We start from the raw sequence: 27,864 nt of genomic DNA, 5'->3' as shown, positions 1-27,864 counted from the left end.
GATAACCATGTGGTTCTTATCCACTATCTTGCTCTTGTGGATGTGATGAATTATATTAATTGATTTGTGTATATTGAACCAGCTTTGCATCCCTGAAATGAATCTGCATATTATGAGTTCTATCACATTGCATGAATGTGAGTTCATGTGGTCTTTGACCACATTTAGATGGTTCCCGAGCTTCATATATGTGACTGTCTATTTTGCTTTTCCCTTTTCTTATTAAAAAAAAAATAAAACAGGAGACACATACAGATCCTATTTGGGCATCATGAATCATTTCAATACTTCCTTGATGATTAATTATACCCAAGCAAAACCAGGGCCCGTCAACTTCCTCCCGGCCATCACGTCCCTGGAATCAAGCTACAAGGATCGCTTTCCCCACCGCAACCTGACCCATACGTTGAGCCTGCCATGGAGGCCAAACACGTACTACAGAGTGTCCTCCGACTTCCCTAACTTGGGCTCCTACTGCACTCGAGCGCAGAGGGTGGGCGAGAGCACCATGGTGCCCTTTGTTTCCAACAGAACAACGCTCTTCACCAAGTACACTCATGAGGACTGGTACAAGTCCAGCTACGACAGTTTCCAGGAGTCCAACACATCACGACACAATTCAGAGAAACTCAGAGTGGATACATCCCGCCTCATTCAAGAGAAATATCAGCAAATCAGAAAAACCCAGGTGGACACGACTCAAAACCTGGGAGAACGCGTCAATGACATAGCGTTTTGGAAGTCTGAAATCATTAATGAGTTGGATGAGATGATCGCAGAGACAAATGCCCTGACGGATATGAGGAGACGATTGGAGAGGACACTGACAGAGACAGAATCCCCTCTACAGGTAAGTAGGAGGGCTGACCACAAAGGCCATGTCCTACCCGGGTGATAGCATGCTGAATGAATTTCGGAACTGCTTTATATATCAAATCCTGCTGTGTTACACCGCCAGCAGCAACCGCTTGTCCATACACCTTTAAGTGGGTTTACTAGTAGCAAAAACATTGCTATTTTATCCACTATCTAGAACCACCATTGTAAGAAGGAATTCTGGCTGCATCTGAGGGGAGTGTTGAACTCAGAGCTTGGAGCTTGTTAGGCTGGCACGCTATCACTTGATCCATGCCACCATGCCATCAGCCTGGCTTTTTGCTGGTTGTTTGGAAGATGGGAGTCTCACAGACTTTTATGCCTGGGGTTGGCCTTGAACCGCAGACCTCTGGATCTCAGCCTAGGATTTACCTGCTGGCAACTCAATGGGACACATAGGGTTTTCAGGTAGAATGCCATCTTCTCATCTCTTAAATGGGTGGCCTTGCTCACTGCTGGCATTAGGTTAGGAAGTAAAATTTAAGAACAACAATTTTTCAACAAAAATTACTCTCTTCCTTATGTCAGGCACACAGCCTCTGGCTGTGTATATTATGAAGTTGTTATCAAATGAGACCATTTTAGGAGATGGAGGGATTTTTATTGGGCAGAAAAATGGAACAGAGGGCAGGTTGGTTGCCATGGTGACCGAATTGATGTGGGTTCCTGTCACCTCTGACCAGTGGGTCCTCCAATCCCATTCTGCCTTCCACTATTGAAAGAATGCATTCCATATTTGAGGATGTGCAAAGCAGATAAATGTGTGTGTGTGTGTGTGTGTGTGTGTGTGTGTGTGTGTGTGTGTGTGTGTTGGTACTGGAGGTTTCCATTCAAACCCTATGTTCTTGCTCATTTTTTTCCTGCTCATGGCTGGTGCTATACCACTTGAGCATGCCTGCAGCCTGGCTTTTTGCTGGTTAATTGGAGAGGAAGTCTTTTGGACTTTCTGACCAGGTTGGCTTTGAACTTTGATCTTTCAGGTCTCAGTCTCCTGAGTATCTAGGATGGCAAGTATGATCTATCAGGGCTTAGTTAGTATGACTTATTCCTTCATGAAAAGCATTGATGATAGACTTGTATCACCGCATCTGCCTTATAAGAGTTCAGAAAAGGCCGGTGCTTATAATCCTAGCTAATCAGGAGGCTGAGATCTGAGGATTGCAGTTCAAAGCCTGCCTAGGGAAAATAAAAGTCTCTGTGAGACTCTTATGTCCAATTGACCACTCAAAAACTGGAAGTGGAGCTGTGGCTCAAAGTGGTAGAGCCATTAGCCTTCAGCAAAAAGAGCTCAGGGACAGGGAGCAGGCCCTGAGAAATGTTTAGAAGACCTAAGTGTTGGAAATCTGGAAGAATGAGGAGTGTTGAGCATCTTTGAGTGCTATCATTTTTTATTTCCTCGCCACTAACTGCAAATACCCACAAATACACACAGCTCCAAGATCCTGCACAAGGCTGCTCATGCACATGTGCTGTCTTTTTAAAGTGATTAGCCCCAAATTGCTGACAAATCTGAAGCCCTTCTACGCCCTTCTCCCCACCCGCCCTGCCCCCCCCTCCCCCTGCCTTGAAGGCCTAAAAGTCTCCTCAAAATCACAGGTGCACCACTCTCTAACTTCAATTCCACATGAGATTTTTCTGACTTCTCTTCACTGGCCTTTCTGTGGTGACATCTGTCAGTGAGAGGGTGCTAACGTGACTTCTCTCTGCTGTTGGTGGGTGTCCAGATGTTTTTGTGTGTTGGCACACTTCACTGTCATCATTGCTAGGGCTTGGTTAAAATTAGAGTTAGTCACCTAAACAGTACATCTCAAAATGGCAAAATACAGATAATCGAGCGTAAGGAAGATGATTAAAGCTTAACAATACAACTTAAATTTAATCAGTAAGTAGCCATTGTTGGCCAAATTTGGGATGATGAGCCTAATAGCAAAAGATGAGCACTTACATATATTCTGTGTTAGTCTGGGGATGGGTAGAAACTTACTGGGAAGCTATTTAGTAATACCTGCTTAAAATAAGCAGAGTCTCCTAAACCCATTATTCATGCTGGAAAATGGAAATTATACCATCAAAAGTTAGATTCTAGCCGGGTATTGGGAGCTTACTGCTTAGGAGGCTGAGATCTGAGGATCAAGCTTTGATTCAAGGTTTGGCTGAGGTAGACAAATCCTGGAGACTCTTATCTCCAATGAACTAGCAAAAAGCCAGAAGTAGAGTTGTGTCTTGCGTGAAAGAGTCCTGAGTGAAAAAAGCCACATGAGAGTGTGAGGCCCTGAGTTCAAGCCCTAGAAGAGATCTTCATAAAAGATTAGAGATTGCCTCAAAGATATGATTCAATGATATTCTATCAAAATTAGTTACATGCTCTTATAAAAAAGCTTCTAGAAAATTTAACATTATGTGGTAGTTACATGTCATGAAATAGTTTTTAGAAAGCCTTTGAGTAGCTACATAATGTCTGTTCATACATAATTTATCATTAGCAATTTATGATGTTTTTCACTGGAGTCATTTACATACTCTGTTTCAAAAAATGTTTTATAATCTGGCTCTACTATTTAATATAAATCTTCAAAAAGTATAATACAAAATTATAAGGATAATAGAAAATTAAAATGCATGAATGAAACACTGATAGGATTATGATTGAATCATATTCTCTATATTTTTATCCTTAGTGGATTGAAGCATATTATTTTATAATCAGGTAACTTAGAAATGATTTTTTTAGGGCTGGGAAGGTGGCTCAGTGGTAGACCGCTTGCCTTGCATGCCTAAGACCCTGGGGTCAATTCCTCAGCACCACATAAGCAACAAGAAAAAATCCAGAAGTGGTGCTGTGGCTCAAGTGGTAGAGCGCTAGCCTTGAGCTGAAGAGCTGAGGGACAGCGCCTAGGCCCAGAGTTTAGGCCTCAAAAATGATGTTTTTAAACAATGGTCACATGGGTGTTTGGCTCCACAATATTTTGATATAAAAAATAATCATGTCTTCTTCAGGAGTAAATATTTGGAAATATTCTGAAGTCTATGTTTCATGCTATCAAATTATTTCTCTTAAATCATTGCCAAATAATTTTTCCATATACCAATTGGTGGGAGTAATAGTCAGATACTTGTTTTCTTTTCATCTTTAAATCAATACCCCAAATCAACATTTTGTCCCAAATTATTTTGAAATGTTCTTTCTCTTTTTAACCAGCAGAAAGAATTATTTAGTTCTTACAGTCTTTTCATGCTTGATTTCCACAGGATGGCTTTAAGAGGTGACATTGGGAGTATTTGTTGCTTTTTTTGTATTAGAGCTCACTTTATTGCTCCGGTAATCACCTTAGTGTGGCTTTTTCACTCAGCTGGTACTCTACCATTTGAGTCATGCCTCCAGTCCTGCATTTTACTGGCTAATTGGAAATGGAATCTTGCAGACATCTCTGTCCAGGCTGACCTAAAACCATGACACTCCAGATCTCAGCCTCTGAGTAGAGAGGATTATAGGCATGAGTGCCAAGCTTTTTGGCTACTTTTGAAACAAGAACTGCTAGTCATTGATCGAGATCATTGGTATTAATATATTCTGTTATTTTGGATGTGTTACTTAGGTTACCCGAGAATGTCTATTTCATCGGGAGAAGAGAATGGGAATTGATCTAGTTCATGATGATGTCGAAAGAGAATTGTTGATGGTAAGTATGGAGAAAACAAGTTGGTAACAGCAGCAGCACTGTTGTAAACATGCTTAAGGTACAGAAATATAAATGAAGTAACATAAAGTCACTTATAAATAAAGGCTTAGGCCATCTAGCACTTTCAATGTAAGTTATACAGATATTGAGAAATAGCAAAATACAGAAAACAGAGTAACAATGGAGCTTTTAGCTCCATTAGGCAGAAATTGGTGTCGACTTTTGAGTATTTCAGTCATTACATTTCCTCTGTCAACAGCCATCCCACACAATAATACACAGAGACTCCAGGTGCTGGTGGCTCACACCTGTAATCCTAACTACTCAGGAAACTGAGATCCGAGAATCATTGTTCAAAGGCAGCCTAGGCAGGAAAGTCTGTGAGACTCTTATCACCAATTAACCACCAGAAAAGCTGGAAGTGGAGCTGTGGCTCAAATTGATAGAGTGCTAGCATTGAGCAAAGAGCTCAGGGACAGTGCCCTGGCCCCGAGTTGAAGCCACATGACTGACAAAACAACAAAACCAAACAAAATGCAGAGACATAGCTTCAAGATTAGAATCATACTGTATTCATGGATTTGAGCAGTGCTGTCTTTAAACTTTTATTTGGTCAATTTTACCTTGTCACTAGATATTCCTTTAAGATGATTTTTACAATGATGACACCATCTTCTACACTGTAAAAGTGCTGTTATTAAATTCTGATAAGATAGTTACATTTATTTCCTTATTTTTTTATTTATATGGGGGTTTGAACTCAGGCCTTCAGTTTGCTAAATAGGAACTCTGCCACAGAAGGCATACCCCTTCCAGTTTTTGCTTTAGGATTTTTTTTTTTACATTTATGCCTGGTCAATCTGGACCACGATCCTCCTATTTATACTTTCTGAAATAGCTAGATTGACAGACACTTGCCATCATATATGGCTTGTTTGTTGAAATAGAGTTTTGCCAACTATTTTAACTGGGCTTTTCTCCATCTGTGATCCTCCTGATCTCTGCCTCCCTGAATAGCTATAATTACAGGATTCTGGATCCCCTGGTAATCTTAATGAACTGGCAGTGACTCAAACATCTAAATCATGAAAAAAAAAATATGGGGCTGGAAATGTGGCTTAGTGATAGAGTGCTTGCCTAGCATGCATGAAGCCCTGGGTCTGATACCTCCATACCACATACACAGAAAAAGCCAGAAGTGGCACTGTAGCTCAAGTGGTAGAGTGCTAGTCTTGAGCAAAAAAAGCTCAGGAACAGAACCCAGGCCCTGAGCTCAAGCCCCAGGACTGACAAAAAAAAAGAAATGTGATTGAAATAAATGGACACATCATGTTTACATTTTGGAAGAATTAATTGTGCTAAGATGGTAATACTAAGTTGATCGAGAGACTCAACACAACTTTTCATGAAATCTCAGCTGGCTTCCTAGTAGAAATGGGTTACTTCATTCTAAAATTCACATTGTAATCTAAGGGATGCAGAAGAACCAAAATAATAATATTGAAAAATAATGAAGTTGGAGGGCTCACACTTCCCAACAAACACTCAACGTGAACCTAAGTACATAAGACAGGGCCATGCAGCTCCTGCAGAAAGTTGGGCAGACAAATGGATGGACCAGATGGGAGGATTGAGGGAAAAAAAACCCTCACTGTATCCAAACAATGTAATCAAACACCATGTCTTTGACATGCTAGCCAAGACTATTCAATGGCAAATGGATGATTTCTTCAACAGATGTGTTTAGACCTTTGCATAGCCTGGGCAGAAAAGTCTGTGAGACTTTTATCTCCAGTTAACCAGCAAAACAGCTGGAAGTGGAGTTTTGGCTCAAGTTGTAGAATGCCAGCCTTGAACGGAAACAGCCAAGTCAGAGTGTGAGGCCCTGAGTTCAAACCTCAGTATCAGCACACACAAAGCAAATGGATCAGAGATTTTAATTTAAGAGATCAAATGGAAAACCTCTTAGAGGAAAAATGTACACAAAAAAGATCTGTTACATTGGAGTTGGTGACAGTTTCTTAGCTATGACACAAAAGGCACAAATAACCAAAGTAAATGTGGATGACCTGGACATGATCACAATAAAAAATTTGTTACTTCAACATCATCAGCAAAGTAAAAACAAAATCTTCTTTAGTATTTTTTAATTTCCTATGCTGATCCTTCAGACTTGAACTCAGGGCCTGAGCACTGTCTATGAGCTTTTATGCTCAAGCCTAGTGTACAAACACTTGAGCCACAGCACCACTTCTGGCCTTTGGGTGATTAATTGGAGTCAAAAATCTGACAGCCCTGACTGGCTTCGAACTGTGATCCTTAGATCTCAGCCTCCTGAGTAGCATGGATTACAGGTATCAATCCCTAACACCCAGCACCCTACTTTAATGTCTTTTTTTTTTTTTAATTTAATTTTATTTGTGAACATACTGTACAGAGGAGTTACAGTTACATGGGCAGGATAATGTGTACATTTCTTACCAAGCATTGCAGCCTCCTCCTTTGTTTACCCTTCACATCCCTTCCCAGCCTCCCCCCTCCCCCCCTAATCCCAATCCTTCTCCTCCCTCCCCCCCCAGCCCCCCCCCCCCCCCCCCCCCCGGCACCAACGTTGTAAAGTTCGTTTTGGACATGACAACTTGTACTTCTCATTGTTGCAACAGGTCCACCTGTATCCTTAAACAACTGGTTTTTCCCCATCTCCTCCACAAGTTATACTGACATCAAATATAGTGAAAGCAGGGGATATACTGTGGGGGAGGGACATACAAAGCAACAAAGAGATAATCTTATAAATGTGTTAGAAACACATGCATGAAAGAAAAAAACATTAAAATACACATCTAAGGGTTCATTTTCCTGACATCACATTATCTGACCTTTTCCGCTTGACTCATACATATACTAGATATTACAAATAAGGGAAACCATGGGACCTACGTTTCTTTGGGCCTGGCTTACTTCACTTAATATAATTTTTTCCAAGTTTTTCCATTTCCTAACAAATGGGGCAATGTCATTCTTTCTGATGGAGGCATAGAATTCCATTGTGTATATATACCACATTTTCTTGATCCATTTAATGTCTTTTTAAAAAGACAAATAACCCACTTTTAAAAAATGAATAAATGATCTAAATCAACAGTTCTTCAAGGACTATATGAAATAGACCCATGCATATATAATACTCACCTCAACTGATCATTAGTAAATGGATATCCCAATGAACTACAATGAAATAGGATGCTATGGCTGGTAGAATGGAAAAACAGAACATAACAAGTGGGGATTTGGAAGAGTTCTGGCCTCACACACTTCGGTGGGAATGGAAAAGGGGCAGCTGCTCTGGAAAATTATTAAATCCACAGTTATCATCTGATCCAGTAATTCTACTTCCAGGTGTCTAGCTACACAGAGAAGAAAACATCTGTTAACACAAACACTATAGGAATGTTTATAGCAATGTCCTCCAGAGCAGGCAATAATTGCAAATGGTACCCTGTCTATCAGCTGTTGAGGAGTAAATAGAGCAGCACAAGAAGTCAAGACGGAAGCCATGGCAAGCACTAGTGGCTCACGCCTATAATCTGAGAATCGCAGTTTGAAGCCAGTCTGGGCAGGAAAGTCTATGAGACCCTTACCTCCAATTAACCACCAGAAAACTGGAAGTGGAGCTGTGGCTCAAAGTGGTAGAGTACTAGCCTTGAGCAGAAAAGCTCACAGCACCCAGGCCCGGAGTTCAAGCCCCATGACAGACAAAAAATATAGAAGAGGGAAGGCATGAGCTGGACTACAGGCTACGCTTGGAAACCTGTAAGCAGAAGAAGCTGACCTTGTTGGAGACTGATTGGTCACACCTGTAATCCCAGCCATTTAAGAGAACAAGATCTAAGGCTTGTGGGTTGAAGCCAACCCTAGCAGAAAAGTTAGTGAGACTCTTATCTTCAATTAACAATGAAAAGAAAGCTGGGTTTGGAATTGTGGCTCAAGTGATAGAGTGCTAGCCTTGAGTGACAAAGCCAAGTAAGAGCATTAAGCTGTGAGTTCAAGCTCTAGCATTGGTGCATGCAAGTGCTACTACTACACACACACACACACACACACACACACACACACACACACACACACTGTCTCCCAGGACCACAAGTGACAAAAGCTAGTTTCCTAGAACCACAAGTAGCATGGTTTAATTTCTGTGAAGTTGTCACAGTAGGGAATTCTCTAGAAACACAAAGTACATCAGTGGTTGCTGAGGAGGAGGAGGCTTGCAGGGGGAGTGAACAGGAGCTGCTTTTTGTGGGAAGGTCACAAAAGTGTTCTATGTTTTGTTCTGGTGATGGGCTTACTAAACACTATTGAACTGTGTACTTTAAACAGAAGCATATGTCATGCAAACTCTATCTCAAAGAAGCTATTGTTTCACAGCAAGAAATATTGCTTTAGAAGTTCATATTTTCCAGCTCAGTAGCAGAGATTGCTTTATCTCTCACAAAGTTGAACCAGAGTGGGCATTGTAGCTCACATCTGTCACCCCAGTTACTCAGGAGGTAGAGATATGGAGGACTGAGATTCAAGGCTAGTCCAGGCAGAAGGACTCAACCAGCAAGCCTGGTATAATGGTCATCCCATCTACATAGGAAGTGTAAACAGAAGGATCAGGCATAATTTTGAAACCTTATCCTAAAATAACTAAAGTGAAACAGTTGAGGCTATGGCTATATCTACTTAGAAAGTGCAAGGCCCAGAGTTCAAGCCCCCATACCGCCAAAAATAAAAATACCACAAAAATTGAACCTATAATTAATTAAGGAGGATGCCTTGGTCACTGCTGAAAATATTAAGTACTGGATGTACCCTGTCACTCATGAATATTTATATTTAAAATACAGTAATAATACATAACATACATATATATGAATATATATGTATATATATATATATATATATATGTATGTATGTATAAATCCAGGACCCCCAACACCCTTGCCTTCTGCAAACTTTGCTTTTCTGGCAGGTAAGGGCAGCTTGGCCCTGTAATTCCTTCTACTGTAGGATTTGAAAGCCATGACAATGTAGTTATGTACATATTGCAGAGCCCTTTGAAAGCTCTTGGTTTTAGGCTTTTCCTGTTCTCATAAACTCTTCTGCCTCCAATCATCTGTCACTTGCCATAAATTTACATTTAAAAATTATCACTCAAGAATTTAAAAAATAATCTCACTAGCTGGGCACTGGTGGCTCATGCCTGTAATCCTAGCTACTCAGGAGGATGAGATGTGAGGATCCAGGTTTGAAGCTAGTGGGCAAGGGTGGGGAGGGGGGGAGGAGTCTGTGAGGCTTATCTCCATTTGACTACCAGAAAAGATGGAAGTAGAACTGTGACTCAAGTGTTAAGAGAGCTAGCCTTGAGTAAAAGTGCTCAGGGACAGTGCCCAAGCCCTAAGTTCAAACCCTAAGATCAGCAAACACACACACACACACACACACACACACACACACACACACACACACACACCTCATTAAGTGCATTTTCCCAATAAAACATCCCCAGGAATTTTCACTATGTATCTTATATATTAAAAACACATGGCCCATTATATAAGAGACCCTGAAATTTTTTATATGGTACTTTCTATACATTTCTCCATGCATCCTGTGCCAATATGTCACAAAGACACTAAGACACACACAAAAATGCACACACATGCATGTACCAGTGTGTACTACCCCCTAAGTATTTGAGACAGAGAAAACTGAACAATGCAAAAAACAACAAAAACAAAAACAAAAAACTAATACTGATGCCCAATCCCCAGTGAGACTGTATGAGAAATCTCAGTAGCCACAGTTTGGGGGATTTGACTCATTGTTATCATTAATTGAGAGTATTTAAAAATAGAGCCGGGCCATTATGATAGGCACACTCAATATTTTTATGTTAAGTTACTTAATAAAAGGCAACAACTACCTAGGCATGTTATAAGAAAGACTTCATAACAAAGATAAGAAAGGTGGAGATCAGTGCTGGGAAGGTGGCTCAGTGGTAGAGCGCTTGCCTTGCATGCATGAGGCCCTGGGTTCAATTCCTCAGCACCACACAAGCAAAAAGAAAAAAGCTGGAAGTGGCGCTGTGGCTCAAGTGGTAGAGCGCTAGCCTTGAGCTGAAGAGCTGAGAGACAGTGCCCAGGCCCAGAGTTCAGGCCCCATGACTGGACCCCCCCAAAAAAACAAAAAAAACCAACAACAAAAAAAAGAAAGGTGGAGATCAAAAAGTTAGATTTGATAGCTTTTGACATTATAGAAATCATAATTGTTTCTATCAAAGCAAACAAAACAACAAACATACCATGAAATCCTAGCGCTGTAATCCTAACTACTCAGGAGGCTTAGCTCTGGAGGACTGAGGTTTCAAACCAGCCTGGACATGAAAATCTGCTAGACTCTTAGCTCCAATTTACCAGTTAAAAAGTCAGGCTGGAGACATGTTTGAAGTGGTTAAATGACAGCTATGAGCAAGTAAGCCAAGCAAGCATGAAGCCCTGATTTCCAATCCTGGTATAAACAAGCAAAAAAAAAAAAACCCTATAAACAAAAAACAAAGACAAATACCATGCATAAAATACCAAGGCAAGGGTCAAAGTGGTTAAATTTATTTTTAACTATCTAATGGGATAGGACTGACTTGTAAATATATTAAGAAGTCATAAATTTATTAAGAAACAAATAACAGAAAAAATAGTGTAAAGAGACAGTTCACATAAATTCAGAGAGTCAGTTAATACACACACACACACACACACACACACACACACACACACACACACACACACACACACACACACGGGCTAGATTCATCCCTGCCAGTCTTCAGAGGCAGGCTGTGTTTTGTTCTGGGAGGTTCTATCATGTTGGGAAAGGTTTACAACATCAGTGGAGGCTGCCTGATGAGTAAGACAAAGAAAGGCTCTGAAGGATGATTTGACTGTATTTGACAAAGCCTAGATAAAGGCCTACTTCAGAGATGTTTAATAAATAATAAATAAACAATGATGTTCACAGGAGTGTTGTTTAAGGTCATAGGTTAAAGAAAAATAAGTCCCTAAAGCTGTAACCATGTCTCAACCTGTTAAGATAATTTACCGATAGTCCTATAAGAAACGAATCTCAGCATAATATTATAATATCATGTAGTATTATATCATGAGGCTGACAGAGAAACTGTAAAATTATTTTCTTGCTTAACCTTGGTTTTCCCAGAAACCAAATTTTCCTTCATCGAAGAATTGCTCCATTGCTGACTTTGGATGGTTTCCTCAGTAATGAAAATATTAATGTTTTCTTCTTTGTCTTAATTGAGTAGGAACTTGATACTATTCTGTGCTGCCAAGAGAGAATGAAGTTGCACTTGGATAAAGCTATTGCTCAACTTGCGTAAGAGCTTTACCTCTCTCTATAACTGAAAATCTACCACGGAACTGCACACTTGTGCGTGCCATGCACATGTCTCTTAGCTTCCCGTCAGGACACACATACTTTTTCCAGTCCAAGATTAAGAGGAGTCATTGGAAGATTTGCTTCAAATTTCTAATTGGGGGAAAAAATTCTGAGCTGGGCGCTGGTGGCTCACCCCTATAATCCTATCTACTCAGGAGGCTGAGATCTGAGGCTTGCAGTTCAAAGCCAGCATGGTCAGGAAACTGCCCTGAGACTTCTCTCCAATTAACAACCACAAATTCAGAAGTGTAGATGTGGTTTCAGTGGTAGAGTGCCAGTCTTGAATGAAGCTAAGGGATAGCACTAGGCCCTGAGTTCAAGCCCCAACACACACACACACACACACACACACACACACACACACACACACACACACACACACACTTTTCTGAGATGCTATAGTACAAACTGCTATTCTCACTTGAGCTCTGTCTAACTCAAAGGACTTTGATTGTTTGCTGAGAGGTCAACTTGCACATGAGTAGCCATTACAGCAGCAGTTAGGAGTCATGTTTACTCTCCTCAGTGAAGAACCACCTGCTCTGACTGTAACATCCGAGCATTCCCTGCACCCCATTGCACCATATTCGTTTCATTCTCTACTTCCTAACTCCAATGTAAATTCCTCACGGGCACTGGGTTCTTGCCTGGCAGCAGTAGGTACTCGTAAGTACCCCCTGTGGTATTTTGTGGCACGGGTGGGATAATGTATATCTGTGTGGTCGGGGGGAAGAATAACAATCAAATGAAGGTGTTAAATGAGCCTAGGTTTCTATCAGACTAGAAAAAGGTGTTGGCTGAGCCTGTGACCTGAAGTAGCCAAGGAAGGCTTTCATGCTTGTGCATACCACTTCAGAATTCACCAGGGCACATTGTTTGCCCCCATTCCACCCTAGTTCTGACAGGCCAAATGATTCATCAAAGGCACAGGCCATGTGGGAGGGGTTCCTGGCTCAGCATGGGTTCTTCCAACTTGGTGACATCTTTACTGAGTGCTGCTGGACCCTTAGGTCTGTTGTAGGTCCTGCAACCACAGAAGAGATTAAGATGATTGTAGCTGCCTGCTTTCCAAAGACTCTATTCTGATGACTCTCAACATCTTGTTTCCAGATCCCAACTATCTACTTAGTATCTTCATGGGAATGTGGGATGCACAGTCAAGCTCAGTGTGTCTTCCTCAGCCCCTGCCTCTGCCACCACAGGTGATGGCATTCCATTATTCCAAGGACTCAAACGAAGCTCTCTCTTCTTTGATGAGGTCCAATCTCATAGGAGGTTCTCTTGGCTCTGTTCCCTCCTCCGTCTCTTACCTGCCACTGTGGCGGCTTCCCAGTGGGTCTCCCGGGCCTTTTGCCATCTGTTCCAAGTCTAACACCAGAACCATCCTTTCAAATGCTAAGTCAGTGACTGCCAATGATGCTTAGAGAAATCAGACTCCCCCCGCCCCCTTCAATGTCCAACAGTGCTCTGCGTGACTGGACTCTCGTTTTTCTACGTCTTTTCTCACTGTTACCTAGGGAGGTTTCTCCTGATATTCCATTTCAGATCATAACTCCTGCTCTGGGACCTCTGGTTCCTGCATTTTTATTTTATTTTAGTGTTCTTTGAACCACAAGAACTTCCTGTTCATGCTGTGTACTGTCTGCTTCTGCCCAGGAGAACATAAATTACTCAGAGAGAGAGACCTTTCTGTCTTGTCTGTTGAGGTCTCTGGGGCTTGCAGTGCTGGGCCTGGCAGAATGCAAGCCCTCAACGTATCTGCTGGGTAAATTATGCCATAAGCAAATCTGTGGCTCATCTGTTCCCCCCTTGTCCCATGCGTGCCCCTCGTCCTGGACCCATGACTTTGGGCGTGAACTGTGGGTCCCCTCCCTGCCTGGCAGGCATCGCAGAACCCATTTAGGGTCTCTTCCTTCTCAGTAAGGGAGCTGTGGGACACAGCGCTGGGATGGCCACCAGTTACTCTTAATTACTGCCTTGGAGGTTCATTCTGATCCTTGGTTTACTGCAAGGTCATTGTGGTGAGAGGGAGTATCTCTTGGGGACATATGCCCAAAGAATAGAGTAGAAGAGAGGGAGGATAAACAAGAGGAAAGGGACGGAGGCAAGGAAGGCACAAACACAGCCAGGTTATCATAAAGCAGCCCTCTGTCTGGACAGCTGGGGTGGGTTAGGGTGTTTAAGTACACCATCTGCCTAGAGAAGGAAGGGGAAGTATGTTCAGAGCAGGGTTATGGTCTCATGAGGTCCAAGCATAGCCATCCCCATTGAGTAGCAAGTTGAACACTGGGAAGGAAGAGATGAGAAGAGTGAGAGGGTTTTCCCCTTTGAAGATCACTCACCCCCACCCCTTCGTTATAGGAAACCACTGCCCGCGTGTGAAATCTCTTTATCCCATTCTGCTGCAGCTCTAACAGAGGGGCCCAGCATGAGCTGGAGAAGGACCTGAGTGACAAACAGATGGCCCTCAGGATTGATGACAAATGCCACCACCTACGCAACACATCGGAAGGCATCAGCTTCTTCCGAGGGGTGGAGAATGTCGATGCGACGTAAGCTGGGCACCAACGAGGCAGCATCTCAGTGATCCGAGTTCAGTTTCTGTGGCTGTGACATGGGGTGATTTATAAAGAACAGAGGTTTTTTTGGCCTGTAGTTCTGGAGGCTGAGAAATCCAAAGTGGTTAACTCCTGGAGAGGGGTCTTCTAGAAAAGAGTAGGGGGTAAAGTCTACCAAAAGGGTGAAGTCTGCTAAAGAGAAAAGTGAGGAAGGCTTGCTTTTATAACAAGTGCTTTGGGGAAAGCTAACTCACTACTGTGAAAACCAAGTCACACTCTGCAGTAGGGCTGAGTCTGTGGCTCAGCAGGGTGGTTACCTAGAATGCCTGTAAAACCACCGTGACTCATCCCCATTATCTTCTGAAATTAAGGCATTCATATATGTTAAAAGTTTTCTCCTTTCTGGACCTGGAGTTTGAATTCAAGGCCTTGTGCTTTTGTATGGCTCACAGTTGGCACGCTACCACACACATGATGGCTCCAGCCTGGCTTTTGGCTGGCAGGTTGCAGATAGAATTTCCTGGACTTTGCTTCCCTAGCTAGTTTCAAGTTTTAATCCTGCAGATCTCAGTCTCCTGGGTAGCCTAGGATTACAGATGTGAACCACTCACTGGCTTCCAAGAGGACACACTATATATAGACATGGCTTCATGGTTTACAATGATGATATTGCATGCAGACGGCCTACTCAATTTTTCAACCTCCCATGCCTACCTTTAAGGTATACTTTTCCTTAGGAAAATTTTCTACAAGCCCTTGGTTTGGGTTCCCTCTTCGCCCTCCAGCGAGGTTGGACCACTTCAATATCTGTACTGGTGGGATGGAAGAAATTCCCTAAGCCTGTCTCTCCCATCATGGATCATTTCTTTCTCTTGACTCTTTGCTCTTTGTTTTGTTTTGTTTTTGTTTTTTGTCATTCATGCTGGCTTGAACTCTGGGCCTGGGCCCTACCTCTGAGTTCTTCAGCTCAAGGCTAGTGCTCTACCACTTTGAGCCACAGCACCACTTCCAGTTTTTTTTTTCTGGTGGTTAATTGGAGAGAAGAGTCTCATGGACTTTCCTGCCCCAGTTGGCTTTGAACTGCGATCCTCAGAGCTCAGCCTCCCAAGTGGCTAGGATTATAGGCATGAGCCACCAGCACCCGGCTTACTCTTGGCTCTTCTGATGAGGGTTCATAGTGTGTTGTTGCTTTCTGTCTTTGATGACTCCTGAGGTTGGATATTTTTTCTTAACTCTCTTTGCGCTGCTCTGATACTTTTGTAATGATCCTTTGTACTCATATGCTTTGGTAATTCTTCCCCTTCCCCTCAGGAAAGTGGCTGAACAATTATAGCATATGCTTTGAATCGGTTCACAACATCATAAACAGCCATTGAGGGATCTTTCATTTGAAAGGCTTTGCTATGATGTTTGAGGGATCTTTCATTTGAAAGGCTTTGCTATGATGTTTGCATTTTATGCAATGAGACTAGGATCAGAGAGGTACTTGGGGCAAGGGGAGGTGGGGAGCTCCTTCCCAGGATGGAAGATGGCCCACTGCCCTACCATCCTCTAGGCTGAATCCTCTCCACGGCCTGGTTCTCCTTCCCTGCTTTCAGGATCTCCGTGCCTGAGTCATGGGCCAAATTTACCGACGACAACATTCTCCGCTCCCAGAATGAACGGGCGACCTCTGCCAAGATGAGAGACGAGATAGAAACCTTGCTGACAGTGACCACCAACGAGATGTGGAATCAGTTCAGTAAAGTGAACTGGTACCTCACCAAGCGCATCGCCGAGATCGGAGAAGCTAAGAGCAAGATTCAGGTTCACTTAGCAAAGGTAAAGGCAGCCGCTGCTGCTCTGGGCTGACAGGAATAAAGGGGCTGAGGTCCCTCTGGGACTGCAGAAACTCTCACCACCCCCCAGAATGGCGCCAGGAGGCACAGGACCTCCTGGACAGGCAGAGTAAGAAAAATTAAGACTATGCTATTTCTTTCAGCCAGGCAGCCAGGTGTCAAAATTAAATTGGCGTCCGTTGATGTATAGGGCACAATGAATGCACTGTGTAGGGGAAGGTGTTTCAGTATTTAATGGAAACAAAAATATTATGATTTAAATTTAATGAATCGTGGTATAGAACTAGGAAATGAGTCTATTATTAGACCATCTGGTAGAGATATTTTCTGTTCAGTCGTTTCAGACTCATCTTCTGGAACGCAGAACCAAAGGCAGGACACTGTTACCTATTTCCCAGTGACCCTGATAATGTCATTTTTTTTTTTTGTCAGTCTTGGGGCCTGACCTCTGGGCCTGGGCGCTGTCCCTCAGCTCTTCAGCTCAAGGCTAGCACTCTACCACTTGAGCCACAGCGCCACTTCTGGCTTTTTCTGCTTATGTGGTGCTGAGGAATCGAAACCAGGGCCTCAGGCATGCAAGGCAAGCGCTCTACCACTGAGCCACCTTCCCAGCTTGATCATGTCAATTTTTAAATGCTCTGGGGCCAATGGTTTTACAATGGCAATAAAATGGGCTTGTGCAGAAGTTGCATATTTTGTGATAAACCAGGAGCTCTTCTTCTTTACAATCAATCTTAGTGCTCCTATTTGTGTAGATTATACTGCATGTCATTGCCTTTCTCTGCTTTGCCTTTCCCTGTCTTTCCCTTTCCTTCCCTTTCCCCTTTCCTTCTCTTCTTTCTTTTTTTTGTGTGTGCCAGTACTGGGGCATGAATCTAGGACCTCATTCTCTCCTTCCGCTTCTTTAGTCATGGTTGGGGCAGTGTGGGTGAGAAGCCCTGATTTGTAGCAGATGCCAATGCCTGTGGTGTAAACACTTCCACTTGGGCTGATTTCAAGCTATTCATGTACCAGCTTCGCCTGAGGCTTGGGAAGAGAAGCCCATGAGGAGCTCTCTAGAGCCAGCTGGCAGCCCTATACAAAGTTCTTCAGGGAATCTGACCTCCAGTTCCCAGAGGGCAGGGGAGGGGTACAAGAATCAAGCCCCAGGAAGTTGTTTCTCCTCCCCACAGATCCTGCAGGAGATCTTCCAGACGGAAGTGACCATCGAGTCCATTAAGAAGGCCATCAAGGAGAAGTCAGCTTTCCTGAAGGTGGCTCACACCAGGCTAGATGAGCGTACCAGGAGGCCCAACTTAGAGCTGTGCCGAGACATGGCTCAGCTACGGTAAGGCACTCTGTGGGAAAAAGCTGGGGCTGGCATCAAACTGGCTGCTCCTACACCTCATGTAGGAACCTTCATTTAAACATTTTTTATTGTTATTATAAAGATGATGTACAGAGAGATTACAGTTGTGTAAGTCAGGTAATGAGTGCATTTCTTTTTGGACAATGTCACTCTTGTTTTCTCCAAGTTTTTTCCCCTCCTGTCCACACCAACAAGTTGTATAGTTCATTTTTAACTTAATGTCTAGTGAGCATCCCTGCTGCATTTGTTCACCCTCTGTCCCTCCATTTGCCCCCTCCCTTACACTCCCAAAGACAGATATACAAGCAAACAAGACAAAAAGAAAAGAACATGAAGATAGCAACAATGAAAAAGCCTTGGTTTCCATTTCCTGGAGTTCATTCCAATACATATTATTTTGTCTGACGAGAGGCATGAAGGCATTGCACCTTTACTTTTTATTGTTAGCATCAATTAGTTGTACAATTAGTTGTTTCATTTGATTATGTTCATATAATGTACCTTGATCAAACTCCCCCCCTCCAGATCTCGCTCCTTCCCCAAAGCAATCTCAGAAAGCTTCATTGTTGTGTTTTCACAGGCTTACAGAGAATATTCACTCCCTTTCACCCTCTCCATTCTCCCTCCCCTTCCCCGTGAGCATCTTCCACCCCAGATATGACCTGCTTTGCATTCCTGTCCTCCTTTAGAAGTGCTGATGGAAGGGAGTGGGTTGCTGTGGAGTGCGTTAAAGTTTCAGGTTGAGATGATGGAGCCACTGTGGAGACAGGAGACAGTGATGGCCGTCTGACAGTGAGCAAGTATTTAACACTGCTGAACTGCACACTTAACAATGGTTAATGTCACATGATGTAAAGTGTATTTCACCAGGGATCAGTAAACATTGAGCTCATGCAGAGATGTTCAAGGTGGCTTGTGGGTTTCCATGTGCTTCCTGGCAGACACTGGAGTTGAGGGTTTCTGAGACACCTCCCTCATAAGCAGCAGAGTTAGTTGGGGTTCTGTGTATCTCCATGTGGGACTTACCAGAAAAAGAACTTGCGGTATCAATGCCATCGGCCTCCCTGCCCACACTTGCAGCCCGTGGTCTCTTGTGGCCTGCCGTATTCACTCGTACCATTGAGAAACACCCCTAAAGGTCTCCTTTACGTTTGTTTCAATACGTTTTATTCTTAGAAAATAAAGTAGCTGCTCAGTTCTTCCACACTTAGTGGGAGGAATCTGATTCCACAGTTTTTAATTATGAAATACTGTACACCTTTTATTATTATTATCTAAAAGGTTCCTATGAGGAGGGACTCCCCTGGGTCAGGATTTTTCCCTTCCATCCCAGCCACACCCTGGCTTTCTTTCCTTGGTACCTGCCATTCTGCTGCTGCTTCTGCATTCCATCATATTGACTCTTAAGTTATGAGATGATGCTCCTTGATGGGAATGAATCAAATCAAGAGCAGTCAGAGAAAACAAGGTGCTTATGGAGGGGCCAGGAGCCTAGTTTTCTCTTGGTCTTTAGTACCATGAGTGTTTTATTTTGAAGGTGAAACTATTTTGAGATCTACCAAGGGAGCCAGTGATTTCTTGAGAGGGTGGATTTTCTTGTTGTAAGGTCAACAATTGATGATGCTGCTGCTGCTGCTGCTGCTGCTGATAATTATGATGATAATGATGATGATGATGATGATGATAATGATGATTAGGTTGATGATTGTGATGACAATGATAAAGGCAATGATAGTTATAATAGAATGGTTCCCGTTTCTCTATTTTGCTCCGTGTAGGGCACTGTCCTTTGCCCTTTATTACTGCATCTCCTTCAACACTTCTATTTTACAAATAAGGAAAATGGAGGCAGAAGCAAATTGAGTGGCTTTCCTGGGTCACACCTGGTGACAAGAGAGAGCCAGAGTCTGAATCCTTTTGGGTCTCACTGCACATGAAAGCATGTTCAGAAAGAAGTTGGGGAGGGGCTGTGAGAGGCCAAAGGTCAAGTTGCCTAACTGAAACCATTTACCTCTGCATCCCTGGAACTCATACTCATTATAAAGTAACCTTTGTATTGGATTTTTTTTCCCTAAACACATCACAGCTTAAGACAAGCTGAGACGTGCCAATTGATAGGTTGGTGTACTAAATATATTTCAGATAGGATATTTCCACTTTCCCAAAGGTTTCTCAAGACACGGGCCCCAATTCTCATGAGCTAAGACTTTATACACACATGCTCTTTATTGTCTGGACTCTCTGGCTTCACGTAGCCTAGTGGAACTCTTGTCTAGGCCCCAGACAGCCACTTGGGTTTTTACCCATTTCTCAAAGTGGGTTCCCCAGGATTCTTCTCTCTAAGCAGCCTGTTATTTGGGATACCTGGGCCTCTACTCCAGAGTCAAAAATGGACCTGACAAGGCTGGTCTGGAGTATCTCTCTGCTTCAGAACAGACTGTCAGGGAGAGAACACCAATCTGGCCATTTGGGATTGGATTGTGAGTTGTGAGTGTATGCAAATATTACTGAGGAGAAACTGAACTGCAGTTTCATGTGCAAAAGAACTTCTGCAGGTTCATTAAAAGTGAAGGTAGAAAGCCAGGCACAGGGCTTGTAATCCCAACTATTCAGAGGCAGAGATTAGAAAGATCAGGATTTGTGGACAGCCAGGGGAAAAAAATTCTTAGTAAGACCTCCATCTCAACAACAAAAAATGCTGTGTGTGGTCATGCTACCTGTGACCCTAGCTATTGGGAAAGCATAAATACAAGTGTGATGCAAAAATGAAAGACTCTACCTGAAACATAAAGCAAAAGAAGGCCAGGTGGCAAGGCTTAACTGGTAGAATACCTGGCCAGTACGTTCAGAGTTCTGAGTTCAAACATTTGGAACTGCCTCTCCAAAATACAAAAAGAAAAAAAAGAAAGCAAAGATAGAAATAATTTCCCTAGATTACCATCAGACAAACGTAAGTTTTTGTTTTTGTTTTCAATTAGTTTGTTTTTGCACTTCTGGGCCTTGTGCATGCTATGCAAGTGTTGTATTCTTGCACAATACCCCAGAGAAGGTTTTTCTGGTTGCTGGTGGCTCACACCTGTAATCCTAGCTTCTCAGGAGGATAAGAACTGACAATCCAAGCTCAAAGCCAGCCAGAGCAGAAAAGTCCCTGAGATTCTTACTTCCAATTAATCATCAAAAAGCCAGAAATAGAGCTATTGCTTCAATGGTAGAGTGGTATCCTTGACTGAAAAAGCAAAGTGAGATTATGAGGCCGTGAGTTCAAGTCCCAGTACCTGCACACACACCTCCAAAAGCAAGTTTTGAGTAATTGTTTTATATGACTTTGGAGACCTTCACAGCTTCCTCTGAAAGGTAGAATGGTTTTTATTATTTTTCCTCTTTCATAGCTAAACAGTTTCTTTCTCTTTTACTTCCTGTCGGCACCCTAGTATATCTATTTCCTCTGTTCCTTTAAGGACTTTAGGACAGAGCTCACTTTTGCGTATCAAGATTTCTTATTAGACTCTCCTTGCCAAAATGATTTAGGATTGTTATCTGGGAAGAGAATTCTTTGCTTTTTTCAATCTGTCATTCTGAAAGCATTGTGTTGGCTGTTTAGATGAAGAAAGAACCAAGTTCATAAAATCAGGGGGATGGGGAAAATTGCTCTTTTCAAGACTTCTATTTTCATTTAAAAGACTCTCAACGGACTCTTTCTGAACGTGATTCCAAATCTCCCCAGCATATTTGGTGGGAAGCCAAGCCTGGCTCTGCTTCACTTAAATCTTGATACTTAAAAAAAAAAATCTTTAAAAAACTTACAGTAGCTTTATTTGTACTTAAATGCAAATTAAATGTAATTAAGGAAAAAAAGCAAAAAACAAAAATGAGGCCAGACACCAGTGGTTTATGTTTGTAATCCTAGCTACTCCGGAGGCTGCATTCTTGTTTCATGGTTCATGGTTCTAAGTCAGCCTGTGCAGAAAAGTCCATAAGACTCTTATCTCCAGTTAACCACCAAAAAAGCCAGAAGTGGAGCTGTGGAAGAGTGACAGCCATGAGTTAAAAAAAAACAAACACAAAAAAAACCTGTGGGACAGCATCCAGGGTCAGAGTTCAAGTCCCAGTACTGGCACAAACAAAACAAAACAAAAATAAAAGCAACAAACCAACAAACAAAAGAAAACCCAGCAAAGCAGTTGTCTATAGTCAGCTCAGAAAAGAAGTAAAATGAGGCCTTAAGGCTTTTATTATTCCTTTTTTAAACATCATTCTTAGAATGTATATACTTTTAAACCCTCATAGGTACATTTTTTCCACTAGACTAGCATTTGGCTTTGAGGAGTAGAAACACATACATCACTTTGCTCTTTTCCTGCTTTTGGTGTTCCAGGTTCCTTTGGAAGCCAGAGAGGGTGGGAGAGGCCCAGACACTAAACAGCTCACCATCATAAATCCCAGGCAGGCTGTCTAACACAGCCTCCTCCTCAAAGCTATGGTTCTGCTATAGTGACATTTCATACCCTGAGATCTTTTCAGGGTTGTCTTCTAAATCTGACTTGCTTTAAACAACAACAAAATATGTTTTTAGATGAGTTCTTAGATTTCGTGTTTATTCTCCTCAAGCCAAGGGAACTTGGGCACAAAAATGTTCATTCCTTCCCTTCCCCATTACAAGGGAGAAAGCAGCAGCTTTTCAGATGGAAAAAGATGCGTGGCCTGGAGATGTTTCCATGGTTTGTATTTTTCATTTTTAAAAATTCTAACAGCTGACGTGGGGCCTATTTGTTTACAGCATTTCTTGGCACAGAGGACTAAATCCAAGGCCTTGTGCGGGCTCAGCGGGATCGCTACCACTGAGCTACAATCCAGTCTTGCTACATAGCCTAGAAAAACGTTGAACTGGTGTTTTTCCTGCCTCCACCTTCTGCGTGCTGTATCATGCCCAGTCAGTGTGGGGCCTTTATGAGTACTCTCTCTCCCTCTCAGGCTGGATTCAGGGGGCTTGAAAGTGATTCCTACATGTTTTTTCCTGCCTACCCTTCCTCGTGTGTGTGTGTGTGTGTGTGTGTGTGTGTGTGTGTGTGTGTGTGTGTGTGTGTGTGTGTGTGTGTGCTGGTACTAGAACTTGAACTCAGGGTCTGGGTGCTGTCCCTTAGCTTTTTCTGTTCAAGGCTGGTGCTCTACTACTTAACTTAAGCCATAGCTCTGCTTCTTCTTCTTTCCCCTCCCCTACCCCTCCCTTTCCTCCTCTTCCTCTTCCTTTTCCTTTTCCCTCCTCCTCCTCCTCCTCCCCACCCCCACCACCTCCCCAGTTAATTGGAGATAGAAGTCTTATGGACTTTCCTGCCCAGGCTGGCTTTGAATTGAGATCCTCCAATCTCAGCCTCTTGAGTAGCTAGGATTACAAGTGTGAGCCACAGGCATCCTACCTTCTTGTCAGCTGTCCACTGCCTTCTGGCTATATTAATAATTGTGTATGGCCAGTGAATGATGCTATAAATATCCAAATGGCCCTTGGAAAGGGAAAAGTTCCCCACTCTTGGAGGTTGCTCTTTGTTCAACAAGGTTCTCCCTCCCACTCCCCCGCTCCAAATCTGTGAGCTGCAGGAGGGACATCAGGAGCAACGTGCCCCACACATGTGAACAAGGCCACCTCAGAGGGAGTCTTTAGGATAGACCTATGAAGGAGATAAGCATGCAGCCTGTCTGAGGACCTCAGAAGGGTTGATCTTTGAGGAATACACCACAGAGGATGGGAACCATGGGTGGACTAGCAGAGTCCATTCACCTGTGTTTGAGGGAGGACAAGCCAGCCCAGAGTGATCTTGGCTGAGAAGACAAGATGGCCTTGAGGTCAGAGGACATGATCAGGGCTGGGCCGCCAGAGGAGTGAGGGGAGGGGTCGGAGGGGCTGGAGGGGTGGAAGGCACGGCCAGACTTTATGAATGAGGGGATGAGGGAACAAGAGAGGGGAGCTGAGGTGCAGGGTGATAAGGCTTTTTCCGGTCCAAGCATCCACGAGGATGACACACATGGGTGATGTGGCTGCTAGGGCTCATGTCTCATCTCTTCCCACCTTGGAGACTGAGGGCAGCCACAGACTGACTCTGAGAAGGTGGCCCCAAGGCCCATGCAGCTGTGCCCAACCAGTAGCTGGGACGTCAGGCATGTATCGCCTCTCCCAGTTATTGCTTGGGATGAAGTCTTGAGAATTTTTACTGCCAAGTTGGCCTCAAACCGTCATCCTCTGATTTCTGCCTCTAAAGGAGGTAGGATTACAGGCTCCCACAACTAAGCCCTTTATCACAAGGAGCTGAGAAGGTGGGGCAGGAAATGGACCCTGTCCCTTAGGGTGGCCAGGAAGGCTCTGCTTTCTTGTCAGGTTCTTGGAGAACTCAACATGGCTTATAAACATAGTTCATCAGTCCTCCACGCTCAGTTTCCTTTTCTGCAAAAATCAAGGAAGCTGAGCTTCAGAACCTCTGATATTTCTCCCTCTCCTCATATCTTGGAGTTTGTTTATTTATCATGTATTATATATTATTTTATATAAAGAGGTATCTCCTAAGTGAGATATTTCTTTTTATTCCTACATACCTTGGAGTTTGTGTGTATGTGGGTATATATATCATATATATATTATTTTGTATAAATATAAAGAGACATGCAGATATTATACCTTTGTTTTTCTCTCCTAAGAGCATCCTCTTTTTGAAGCTACAAAGTTCAATGAAACTCTATACTTGCTCTGGTACAGTGACTTTAACAGGGTCTGGTTGTTCCTCACCACCACCACTGCGAAATCTTTTTCTATCTTTAATGTTGTCTATTTCTCTCCCTATTTGCTTAGCATCATTGTTTCTCTTCTTATTTCTGTCTATGGTAACAAATTCCATGCAATCTGCTAATAATTGAATTCCCCGAATGAAGACAGTTTTAACTTCCCATCGCTAGTTAACATTTTACAGTATAGCCATCCTTATTTTATAATATCTCCCCTCCTCCCCAAGGGTGGCTCCCAGGATTCTCCTGAGATTCTGAGAAGCACAGAGGTGCAGGTCCCTAATATAAAAAAAGCAAGGTAGTATGTGTATAGAATTTAAGTATATCCTACTGTATAGGTCCATTCATCTCTAGATAAATGAAAGTATACAACTTTCAACATGTCTACAATGTCAATGGTTGTTTTATGGTAACTTTTGAGAATAATGACAAGAAAACAATTTGGTATGCATTCAGAATGGACGCAGTGTTTTCCCCTGAATATTTAAAATCTGTGGTTGGCTGACTCCAATGGAAGCCAAACCTACAGAGGCAAAGGGCAGTGCTTAGAGTCTGACCATGAGGTCAGAGGATGCAGGAATGAAAGCTAGCTGGCCACTGGGCCCATGGACACTACAAGGTGCCTCAGTTTCCTCATTAGTGAAATGGAATTTCTACCTGCTTAGTGTTGTTATGAAGATAAAGTTGTCTGATGATGTAAAGCAGAGAGCAAATAAACTTTTGTTATCATTGTTGCCCTTTTTAAAAACAATATCGTAAAGGCGATGTACAGAGGGCTTATAATTACATGAGACAGGTAATGAGTATATTTCCTTTTGAACAGTGTCACCCCCTCCCTCATTCTCTCCCAGTTTTTTTTTTTTTTTTTGGTCGGTCGTGGGGCCTGAACTCTGGGTCTGGGCGCTGTCCCTCAGCTCTTCAGCTCAAGGCTAGTGCTCTACCACTTGAGCCACAGCACCACTTCCGGCTTTTTTCTTTTTGCTTATGTGGTGCTGAGGAATCAAACCCAGGGCCTCAGGCATGCAAGGCAAACGCTCTACCACTGAGCCACCTTCCCAGCCCCTCTCTCCCAGTTTTTTCCCTCCCAACCTTCCTACCCCCAAAGTTGCATAGTTCATTTTCAACATCACGTCTAGTGAGTTTCACTACTGAATTGGTTTACTCTTTGTCCCACCGCTTCTGTACTTCCCCTTCCCCTCCCCAAATCAGATGAACTTATGTACAGGACAAAGAGTACAGGAATCAAAAACAGTGACAGAAGGGAATAAACCAAAGAAAACAGGAAAGAAAAAAAAAAAGAACTGAAAGCAGCATAATAAAAAACCTTACTTCAATTTCTTGGTGTTCATTTCCATAAGCACCATTTTATATGATCTTAGGCATATAACTATTGAGCCCTTGTGGTCCTCTCCTCAGAATATCCTCCTTTGTTCTCATTATTATTAGTTTTTAATAATTGGTTCCTGGTCTTCCCTTGAGTACCTTGAGGGGTGGGGAGGCCATCCTTGGGACAGTACTGATAAAAGAGGCCTCACTTAATTACTCTTTGGGAAGACAAAGACTTTCTAGATGTAAAACACTTTTGGAAGAAATCTCAAAAGAAAAGGAATATTTGGCTTAACTAAAAATTGAAATCGTCTGTTTCACAAAACAGAAAAAAATTAAGAAGTCCACATTGCTTTTCACAAGCATACTAGTAAGAAAGAAACTGAGCATGTCTAGTGTTTACAATGCATTACACAATGACTAAGAAAACTACCCATAGAAAAAGGAGCAACAGATACAAGACAGAAGATTTATATAGGAACTTATACAGGAACACAAATATTTAGCCAAGGTTTACTAATACCACCAAAAAAGAAAAAAACACTATGAAAATTAAAGCCATGTTGAGTAACATAATATGAAGGTTTGATAGATTTTGTCATGGAATATCTTTTTTGTCTATCTTAATGAAAAGTATATGATTTAAAAAACTGTCTTTCCATAATTAGATTTGTTGCAATGATTAGAGGTTGATGTACTGATTTCCTATATTATCAGTTTATAGTGTATTAAAGATTTATTTTTTAAGTACAAATATGAAGCCGGGCGCCGGTGGCTCACGCCTGTAATCCTAGCTACTCAGGAGGCTGAGATCTGAGGATCACGGTTCAAAGCCAGCCTGGGCAGAAAAGTCCAATGAGGCTCTTATCACCATTTAACCACAAAAGGCCCAATGTGGAGCTGTGGCTCAAGTGATAGAGCCCCAGCTCTGAGTGCAAAAGCTGAGAGACAACACTCTGACCAAGTTCAAGCCCCAGGACCAGCAAAAGGAGAAAAGTACAAATATGTTTACTTTGGAATTCTGAAGTTTCTCATCCAGGCTGGGAGTGGTGACATTTTAATTACCACCTTCCTAACTTGCCCCTCTGGTGGGATTTGTTAATAGGTCTGGCAGAATTCTAGTCACTGAAAATTGTTGGATGACTTTCTCAAAATTAAAATAATTTCCAAAGTGAAAACAAATTTTGTGTGCCAGTACTGGGCCCTGAACATAGAGTTTCACAATTTCACTTGGCTTTGTTTACTCACAGCTCACTCTACTATTTGAGCTATGCCTCCATGTCCAGCTTTTTGCTGATTAATTGAAGATAAGTGTTTGCTCAGGCTGGCTTCAAATTCTGATCCTCAGGCATGAGCCATTTTAGTACCTGGCTAAAGTTAAATTTGTTGGTGGTGGTGGTTGTGGGGCTTGAACTCAGTACCTGGGCACTGTCGCTGAGCTCTTTTGCTCAAGGCGGCTAGTGTTCTATCACTAGCAGACACAGCTCCATGTCTGGTTAATTAGAAATAAGTCTCTCATGGACTTTCCCACCTGGGCTGGCTTTAAACCATGATCCTCAGATCTCAGCCTCCTGAAGTAGCTAGGATTACAGGTGTCAGCCACCAGTGCTTGGCTCAAGCAAGATAAACTAACCTGCTTGTTCCCTTGTTGTGCAGCCTTGTTAATGAGGTCTACGAAGTGCACGACACCATCCAAACCTTGCAGCAGCGCCTGCGGGAGGCCGAAGACAGCCTACAGTTACTGGTCCACACCAAAGCCACCCTGGAGCACGACCTGGCCGTCAAAGCCAACACGCTGTACATCGACCAGGAAAAATGCATGAGCATGCGCAGGAGTTTCCCCAGCACCCTTCGGCTGGTCGGCTTCTGCTAGGGACCCCCATCAACAGAGATTTTGATACTTCTAGAAACAGGACTGTGTCCAAGCATTTAACGGAGCGCTAATATTTTCACACATTAAAGGATTGTATTAGGAT

At 42.8% G+C, this 27,864-nt stretch overlaps 1 protein-coding gene across 1 annotated transcript; it reads left to right on the top strand.

The window, feature by feature from the left end:
• The first annotated feature begins 271 nt into the window (after positions 1-271).
• On the top strand, positions 272-27,761 carry Tekt3 (tektin 3). The gene is made up of 7 exons (XM_042694591.1): positions 272-850; positions 4,473-4,556; positions 11,917-11,987; positions 14,459-14,602; positions 16,207-16,429; positions 17,619-17,773; positions 27,545-27,761. Exons 1-7 carry the CDS (start codon positions 272-274, stop codon positions 27,759-27,761), a joined length of 1,473 nt encoding a protein of 490 aa, XP_042550525.1.
• Positions 27,762-27,864: the final 103 nt, after the last annotated feature.

This window comes from Dipodomys spectabilis, unplaced genomic scaffold (genome assembly GCF_019054845.1).
Source record: "Dipodomys spectabilis isolate Male_0828 unplaced genomic scaffold, ASM1905484v1 ptg000004l, whole genome shotgun sequence".
NCBI classification, from domain to species: domain Eukaryota; kingdom Metazoa; phylum Chordata; class Mammalia; order Rodentia; family Heteromyidae; genus Dipodomys; species Dipodomys spectabilis.
This window is presented reverse-complemented; position numbering and strand designations above follow the sequence as displayed.

Bases quoted from the DNA above. Each gene is read 5' to 3' on its own strand.
- Tekt3 (XM_042694591.1), top strand. From the start codon at position 272: ATGAATCATTTCAATACTTCCTTGATGATTAATTATACCCAAGCAAAA. The intron at 851-4,472 runs GTAAGTAGGAGG...TGTGTTACTTAG, and splicing joins AGACAGAATCCCCTCTACAG to GTTACCCGAGAATGTCTATT. The intron at 4,557-11,916 runs GTAAGTATGGAG...TTAATTGAGTAG, and splicing joins TCGAAAGAGAATTGTTGATG to GAACTTGATACTATTCTGTG.